The 9,385-nt window shown below is 32.5% G+C and overlaps 1 protein-coding gene across 3 annotated transcripts; it reads left to right on the top strand.

Moving 5' to 3' along the window:
• The first annotated feature begins 275 nt into the window (after window positions 1–275).
• Window positions 276–7,152, top strand: LOC110615272 (GATA transcription factor 24). 3 transcript variants are annotated; one of them, XR_006350723.1, is made up of 10 exons: window positions 276–886; window positions 1,672–1,758; window positions 1,841–1,974; window positions 2,514–2,624; window positions 2,768–2,882; window positions 4,227–4,286; window positions 4,652–4,717; window positions 4,818–4,922; window positions 5,332–5,412; window positions 6,672–6,702. XR_006350723.1 is itself a non-coding variant. In XM_021757065.2 (10 exons), the coding sequence occupies exons 1-10, from the start codon at window positions 611–613 to the stop codon at window positions 6,735–6,737; spliced, it is 1,068 nt and encodes a 355-aa protein (XP_021612757.1). In that variant the 5' UTR covers window positions 276–610; the 3' UTR covers window positions 6,738–7,152. The 3 variants fall into 3 exon arrangements, 2 of the variants coding, with proteins under 2 accessions (XP_021612757.1, XP_021612758.1); XM_021757065.2 differs by having other exon boundaries at window positions 4,818–4,889; window positions 6,672–7,152; XM_021757066.2 differs by lacking the exons at window positions 4,652–4,717; window positions 4,818–4,922 and having other exon boundaries at window positions 6,672–7,152.
• The last annotated feature ends 2,233 nt before the right edge of the window (window positions 7,153–9,385 follow it).

Genomic DNA, 9,385 nt, shown 5'->3' with positions numbered 1-9,385 from the left:
GTCGAATATTATAGAGTTCAAATTTAGCTCATTTACCAAATGAATCTAAAAATTAAATTTAAATTTAATTTAATTAAAAATTGAACTAAATTTTTATCAAATTAAATATCAAATAACTTCAAATAATTTGGTTCATTTAAATTTCTGCACACAATGGATCATTGCTCTAACAACCATCCAATAAGTATTGCCGTACTCCTGCAAACGCCGAATCATTTCCCCCAGGACAAGAATAAAAAACAACATAAATAAGTTTCAATATATAGACACACACACATAAATGGAAATTGCGAGGCAAGGCGAGCGACACATTTCCATAGCAGTCGGAAAATTTAAAAAATATATATATAAAAATTCCAAATTTAAGACTCTCGAAGGAAACAAGAGTGTAGCTTCTGCAAATCTTAGCTCTTTTAGGTTGCTTTGTCTCTCTTCCATTTTCGAAGCTTCTCAAGAGCTCATATAAAATTGGCAAATTCCAATTCGGTCTAGGGTTTCCAGTGCTTCAACATTTACTCACCATATCCAATGAAACAGACAGCTTCAAGCTTAGCTTAGGGTTTGTGTTCTCTGTGACTGAAGGTCGACCAGCGACGTTAAGGTTTTTTAAATGGCGGCAGCGAATCCACAGCCACTGCAGGCGCGTCCTTATGAAGAACACGTGCGAGCGCCGATACAGATCGAGGACGACGACGGCGGGGAGTACGAGGATGGTGACGCCATGGATGATGTTGATGAGCCGCTCATGAATTCCCGTGTTAACGTGGCGGAGCATCACGTCGGAGTTGGAGGTGGACCTGGTATGGTTATGGCGTCGAGGACTAGTGAACTAACTCTATCTTTTGAAGGGGAGGTTTATGTTTTTCCTGCTGTTACACCTGAGAAGGTGGCTCGCTCTATTTCTCTCTCTCTTGCCCTCTGTGCTTTCTCTAATTAATAATTTGATAGCTTGTTCATTCGGCTCCTTTTATGTTTTTTTGTACACAATTTCTTCTTCTGTTTTTAATTTAGACTCTTGCATGCCTTTGTACTTATGCTTACTTTTATTCTTACTTCTTTGTGTGGCTATCTGTTCTTATGAAATTATTGATTTTATTATTACTATTATTGCTGCGTTTTTAGGGGTTTAATGTGATTGAATGTTGGGAGTTGATTTGGAATTTTTGAAGTTACTGGAGTGAAGTGGATATTGCCACTATTTTTTATAAGATATGTCTTTTCTAATTTTATACAAAGGTCGTGTACTTTTCTTTATCCATTATTGTTTTCTTTTTCCAGTAACTCCGTGCCCATCTTCAATTTACTTGTTTCTGCAGCATTAACTATTTGTATCTATTAATTGAATTTTATGACAAAGATGGACCTGGATGCCTTTTATTTCTGGGGAGTGCATGTGTGACTGCCATAGATAGCTTTTGTGGAATTTTAGGAAATTTTTTGAGATATTTTTACACTGAACTGCAAAAAGAAAGAAAAGTATTTCACTTTCCCATGTAAGTATGAATATTTGGAATCCATATTTTGCAGTTGGGTGTTTGATTGCAAATTAGTTACTTTTGCAATTATGTGACTTATTACCCAGTTCGCACAATTTCTCATTCATTTGGTAGTCTGGAATATTTTTATTTTGAAGGAGTGAACAAATTGGTTTGGTTTCAATTGGTAAAACAGGTGCAAGCAGTGCTCTTGCTTCTGGGTGGACGAGACATACCCACTGCTGTACCTACTATTGAAGTAACCTATGATCAAAATAGCAGGGTAATTCAGAATTGAAATATCAAGCACAATTAAGTTGGTTCTTCCTTTCTTGTGTTCATGTGATAACTGTCATACTTTCTAGGGCATAGGTGACACCCCAAAGCACTCAAACCTTTCACGGAGAATAGCCTCCCTTGTTAGGTTCCGTGAGAAACGGAAGGAGAGATGTTTTGACAAGAAAATAAGATACACTGTGCGAAAGGAGGTTGCACAGAGGTATGGTGCAGCTGAACTATTTTAGTTTTTCTTGGTGCTGTCTGATTATGTTAAGTGCAAATATTTCTGTTAAAAAAAACCAAGTTGTTAGGATCTGCAATTGTTATTTATATTTAAAACCTTGAGGATATGATTTATTGTGCCTTTACAGTTTAGGAGTGAGTAATTCTTGTTTCCTTTTACTTGGTCATTGTTTGAATCGGTGTTTTTGTGGTTAATCTAGTGGACCTACATACCAGTTTGTTTTTGCTGGATATTGTTTCTCAGGAAATTGGATCTGTCTTCAGAAAGTATGCTTTAGATATTGACACTATGCAACTAAAATTTTGCAGTATTTATTTCCCCTGAACAGCCCTTGCTAGATATGGAAAATTGAATTGAATTTGTTTAAGAGACAAATCTCTCATCTTGCTGAACATGCATTAAAAAAGGTGGAAAAAAAGAGAGAGGAAAACCTGCCATTAATGAAAATTCTATAAAACTCTGAACATATTGGTGTAAATGTGTTGCTCTTTCTTTTCTATTTATTAATTTGTTAGGATGCACCGTAAGAATGGGCAGTTTGCATCCTTGAAAGAAAGCTCATGTGGTTCAAGTTGGGATTCTGCGCAGAGTTGTCTACAGGAGGGCAATCCTCATCCTGAAACTGCGTGAGTTGCTAGCTTAATCTGGCTTTACTAGTTTTGACCTTTGGAAATGGTTATTGTCATGACTTCTGTTTATGGAGTTTTTCAGTTATGGACTTTGTCATACTGGATTTTAATCCTCCCCTTGGATTTCTGCGATGTTTCAGTGTTCGGAGATGCCAACATTGTGGTGTTAGTGAAAACAATACGCCTGCAATGCGTCGTGGGCCAGCTGGACCAAGGACATTGTGTAATGCATGTGGCTTGATGTGGGCGAATAAGGTTGGTTTCTATTGGCTTCAAGTTAACTTTTAATGCATGTAATTGTTGGAGATGGACTTGCATTCACGTGGAGTTTCAATACAGTTTGGCTCAATTGTCAGACATCAAGAGTCATGTAATGGTGGTCCAAGGCTGGATTTTGTCTGGAACCAGGCTAGGACTGTTGTGGTCAATGTTTCCTTGAGCTTGAAGTGGACTGGATCTGGGGAAGGGGGTGGGTGAAGGCAGTTCTGATTATGTTTCCTCCCCCATTAACCTGAACCAGACTGGAACTGGAACCCTTGATGTGCTCTGTTAGAATGGTGATATTTAAAAAAAAAAAAAAGTTTCAAGACAATTGTTTCAACCATGAGATTGATCATCTCAACCTGGGTTAAAATGGAACCGGAAATAGAATTCCCCTGGAACTGGTCCCAAGCCATGAACTGGACCAGCCCATGGCCATCCCTGGCTTGTATCTTTGTAGATTCTAAATAGTCTTTCCGGCTGTTGCTTACAAGTTTGGCTACCATTTGAGTAAAAGGGTCATTGTGCTCTAATAAAATTAAAGGGCTATAATTTTCCATTAGATTTTTTTTTATCAATTTCTTTTGGTTATTAAAATGTATTGTTTAGTGAGTGGCTTGAAAAAACCCTCTCTTTCTCTCTAGAAATTTTTGTGTCCTAATTGTTTGTTGAAGAAGGTATCACTTTGTGGTTTGTCTTGTCCATTCAGTAACCATTTGGTACATCCATCTTTGTAAGTTCAAGGTGCTGTTCAAGTTCATATGGACATCTAATATGCCTTGTTCACTTGATCTCAGTACCTATTTACTTTACATTCATTTTTATGTGAAAATTACATGCAATAGGGACATTATTTTAGAGTCTGTTTTGCTTTTTGTTGGAGGAGTTGTTGAGAAAAACACCTCCTTAAGTATGTTAGAGGGTATTAAAAATTGTTTAAAGTGAAATTTGACATGTTTTAGTTTTAAGAACCACTAAACAACTTAATTGTTCTTTCAACAGCATAAAATATGGTTCTACTTTTAGAAGTTGGCCTCCCAACAAAATCTCAAATAGAGCCCTGTAAATCTTATGTTACAATTTTAGTGGAAATATAGGACTTAAATGTGAAAATAGCATGGATATAGGAATGAATATATATGTATGGTTCATTTATTTTTATTGTCCTGTTTGGTTGTGAAAAAGAGTGTGCATTGCGCACCATTGTCAGATTAGGAACTCTTGATAATTTTTCCCCCCTCCCTTTTCATGGTTATGGGTCGTTTTTGACTCCTAATGCCACTAATTATTGTGGCTCTTTATCTTTGTTGTTTATTCATTTGCTTCTGGATTCTGCAGGGAACACTGAGGGATCTTAGCAAAGGAGGAAGGAACGTTCCTATAGACCAAATTGAACCTGTATGCACAATAACAAAGAGCTGAAACCCCTTTGTGAAACTAATTCTTCAACTTATGGATCTGTTATTTTTAAAATGTCCAAATATATTCAAGTTTTGGATTTTAAGATGGGGCAAAACTGAATTTTGTTCTGCTGTGATTGCATTATTATTAATAGGTAATCCTAAATACAAAACGACTGTGATTGCATTAGGTTGCCATGGTCTCTTCTTTGCCATTCTTCATGGCATTGTCCTTTGGGTGTGAGATGCATGTGGGTCATGATATTTTCTGCATTAATCTTATCCAACTGGAATACATGGCATGGTGGTTTTAACATCACTTCTATTAGTATGTGTGTTATAACCTGATAATGGGATATGCAGGAAATCCCTATGGATGTCAAGCCTTCAATAATGGAAGGAGAATTCTCTGGCAACCAGGATGAGCATGTAAAAATTATTGCCTGTTGCAATTTTCTTCAACTATTGGATTTATCTTGTTAGTAAACTTGAACTTCTATCCTTTTAAGTTGATATATGGGTCATGCAGGGAACTCCTGAAGATCCTTGTATGTCTGTAACTGAAGGATCCAACATCCCTTCTGTCAATCCGGAAGAAGTTGTATGATTCGATTCCTAGACTTGACATATAGAGGCAATATATTTTATTATATGCTTGTTTTGTTATGTTGTTTCTCTTCTTCTTCTTCCCTTTCATCTTGTCTGCTGCTTTTGGGTGGAAATTTTGCGTTATTGCTTTCCTTTTCTTCCCTCAACATTTTTTCCTGATAGATGTCAGCTATTTGTTTTCCATTGGTATGATGCTGCAAGATACTTGAAAGTGAGATCATGTTTCACCTGCAGCAAAGCAACTAGGCCTAATGTGGATTTTATATTTTATATTTTCTTAAATTGTTTGATAGTGGGTGTATATAAAGTGTTCAAGGCTGTGGAATTCAATATGTAGTATTTTATTTTCTAACCTTAATGGACATATTTTGGCTTTTTAGCAACTTGCTTATTCCCTTTGACAAAAAAAAAAAGGCTTATTTCATGTGATACAGGTTTTGCAAGAACCTACTGAAGATCTAACTAGAACTTTGCCAATGGGAGTTGTCCACTCTTCAGCGGATGATGATGAGCAGGTATGCCATCCATGTCAACAATTTCTGATGATGCTTCCTAATTCTTGTCTTTTAATGTCTGCATGATTGTTTCCCAAGGTCACCTAGTTATATTTCTGATGCTTTGTTTTCCAAAGCGCATAGCAACTTCAAAATTTATGACCTTATATACATGTATCTGTATAAAGCAAGCCCACTTTCCTGAGATTTTGCCATGTGGTTTGCTGACAGTATGCTGTATGGCTGCTGGAAAGCTTGGGCTATTCTCTCTTCTATTTTAATTTATGCCTTTAATTTAGTATTATTGGATAAAATTATTAATTATTGCAAATAAACAAAAATAAATAATAGAGAAATAATGAGAAAATCGAAATGTATACAAAGAGAACAATAATTGATAAGAATTTGAGTAGTTTAATACAATAAAAATATAAATATACTTTTAAATATTTGTTGGATATATCTAATTATAATAAAAAAATTGAGCAATTCATTAAGAAAGTACAGTACAAAGGGCATACATGCATGTATGTATTTGAAGAGATTGTATGTACTTGCGATGAAAAAAGTGCATAAGAAATTATTTTTAGATATTGGCCTTTGAGAGTAAGGTACAGTTTAATTTTGTACGGTATTATTTGGTGCTTTGGCAATGCAATTATAATAAATAATATTTTTAAAAATGTATGACTCCACAAAAATTATTCAAATTTAGAAAGTAAAAAAAAATTATTTAATAATTTTAGATAAGATAAATATGATTTTTATTTTATGGGAGGGACACTGCCGCATCAGCGAACTTGAAGGCACTAGAGTATTTGTTTTCACAATATAAGGGTTATGCTGTCATGTGGTTAAAAATTGAGCTACATGCCCTAAGGTGTAAATGAACGAAACCTCGTGATACTTTCTTGTACTTTGCCTTAATATTTTATGTTTATTTAGTGATTTTTAAATATATATAATTGAACTGTTGAAAACATGTAAATGTGATGTATATATACACACACACACATTCCGAAATTGTATGTGAATAGAATTATCAACAAATTGTTGCATAGGTTGGACATTTTGCTATTAAATAGTAAGAAACGGACGAAGTTATTGCCTCGTCACAAGCAGCTGACTTTGGTAATCATATCCCACAACATTCATAGGCTATCAGTTCTCAATGCATTCCTAAGCACTTGGTTTACCTATTAAAAGCATAATGCATTCAAACAAATGATTTCTGATGTCATTTTAGAATAATCTCAGATACAAGTTTGTGGGGTTGGCAGGAACCTCTGGTTGAGCTTGCTAATCCTTCGGATACAGAATTGGACATTCCTCCCAACTTTGATTAGAAGGCGATAAGTTGCTTCTGTTCAGAAGCATTGGAAGGGTCAGGTAGTGAATGGGCACTGTCATCTTAGTGCGTGTCGTTGTGTTGCAGAGGGGAAAGTTGCTGATACCTCAAAAAAGGGGGTTAATTAACAAATTGAGTAGTAATTAGAAACAGGCATGATATTGGATCCCCAAGTATAATCATCTGACGATGGGAGAAGATGTGATGCTGCTTTCAAGCTAACTGCAAAATAGAAGAAGGCGATATAATACTCCTTGTCGATACTAGTGGTGTATGTTGTTTGTGTATGATCTGTTAGCTGATATGGTTGAGTGATTAATTATTAGGCTGTTACATAATTTCAATATGCCTCAATTCTGTCATTTTTAAGAATGGTATGATCGGAAATAATACCAGTCTTCATTTAACAGCAATAATCAACGTTCTGTAATCATGTGATGCTGCTTTGTAGTGGGACGATTTCTCTGTTTCTTGTTGGATAACTACAACCGACCTTGAAATCTGTCTGTTTGATATCCTACGTGTCTTTATATTAATTATATTTTTGTCTATTAATTAGATATTTCAAAATTTTTTGTAAATTAACATTTATGTATTAATTATATTTTTATTTATTAAATAAATATTTCAAAACTTTTTGTAAATTAACATTTATGTCACAATCTTTTAAGGTTTTTAGATAAAATAATTTAAACTCGGTAAATTCATGTTTATATTTTAATACTTTTATTTTGGATAGTATATATTTATTAAAATATTTAGAAGATTAGCTATCCCATCTTAGCAAAAAGTACCGATAAATGAAATATTGATAAAAGGAAAACCAAATTAGTTAATGAATTTTTTGCAAGGAGAAAACAAAACCCAAGTGAAATAAAAGAAAGCTCTGATTGCAAGGAGAAAATAGAGCCCAAGTGAAGTAAAAGAAAGGTAATGGAGGTTAGTTTGCAGAAAACAATTATCTATTTTTTTAAACTGTTTTTTTATCCATTACTTTTTTTTATTCATTGCTTGAATAAAATTTTGGATATAAATATAAATGTATAAACAAATTAAATTATTATTTAATAAGATAAAAAATAAAAGAAATATCAAGTAAAATGGTAAATGTTATATCTTAAATTTTAATCAAAATTAATTTAAACTCATAATTAAAATTGTGATAAATCTTAAATGTTCAACCAAAATAAAAAATTTAGAATAGCATGAATTGACGAAAATATTTTAATTATTTAGATTAATAAAACTTTAAAATCTATTACAGTAAATTCAATTAATAATGACATTATCGATATATCTACTTAGATAAATTAAACTGTAATCGATAAATTAAGTTATTTAAAATATATAGTTAGAAATTTTTAATAACTAATTAAAATATATAGTGTTATTTTATAACACTGTTAATTATTATTCAATAATTAATATAGAGAGTTTATACTTGAATTATATAAATAATTTAATTTATGAATATAAAAATAATAAAAAAGAGTATGTATGTATGCAAAATAAACTTAGCTTTTATTAAGTTGAGTCGTAAATAGTTTATGAATAACTTATTTTGTTTATATTCTTCTTTATTTATAATTTTCTACTATACATTATTTAACATTTGGTAGAATTAAAATTAAAATATTTAAATAGAATTATATAATTTTAATAATATAATTTACAAAAATATCTTGAAACTATGTGATATATAACATATTATTTATATAATAATAATATCATAAACATCATTTAAAAATTATACATATATAATCAGTTTTTTGATTCGGTTTCATTTTGGTTTTAAAATCATTCTTGTAAAATAATTAGGACTAGAAGTAAATAGCTAAATAAATTAAGTTTAATTTTTATAATAATTCTTTTTTGATTCTAGAATTATACGATACAGTTTTATAATTTGATTTGAGCATCCAGAGACGTGCACAACTCTAATTTCTTTTATCCCTTAGGTATTTTTTATTTTTTTTTCCAAGGATAAAGGATAGTACTGGATTTTAGAGCTTTGGTGTTCTGTGTGCGAAATTGTTCCCTCATTTCCAGTTTTTCTCTCGTTTCGTATTCTGTTGCTTTCTTTCAACGAAGGGAATTGTAGAAGTAATACTTCTTCTTAATCTTGCTTTAACTACATGCAATTCTATTAGCTTGGATGGATTATCCTTAGTGGCTATGGTATATCTGACCCTATAGTTAAGCAGGTGAGAGCTTGTTTTCTTCTCCCTAAAGTATGTGTTGTACGATTTCTGCAAGTGTAAAGATTATTAATGTTTGTTGTAAAGTGGATTTTTAAACTATTGAGTTATTGGCTTTTTACTTCTTTGCTCCGAAGGATGAGATTTATATAAGATAGAGAAGAGAAAGACCAAAAGTTTTAAAGAGAGTGAGGATGTATAGCTTTAAAGGGGATTCTTTTTGTATGGTTGTTAGGCAAAGATTACAAAAAAAAAGATAAGATGCAATATATTTCTTGTCACTATCGAGATTAGCTAGTATTTCTGATCAAGTATATTTAAAGATTTTTTTTTTTCATTGTGTTGTAGGTAGAGAAGATTTCTTATTTGTAAGTAATAAGAAAGCGACTGTACTGATTTTTCTTAATAGTAAATTTTAATTCAGAATTTGGCTCGTGATTTTTTCTCT

The sequence above is a fragment of the Manihot esculenta genome, chromosome 5, assembly GCF_001659605.2.
Source record: "Manihot esculenta cultivar AM560-2 chromosome 5, M.esculenta_v8, whole genome shotgun sequence".
Taxonomy (NCBI): domain Eukaryota; kingdom Viridiplantae; phylum Streptophyta; class Magnoliopsida; order Malpighiales; family Euphorbiaceae; genus Manihot; species Manihot esculenta.
The sequence above is the reverse complement of the archived record's forward strand: the minus strand, read 5'-3'. Positions and strand labels throughout refer to the sequence as shown.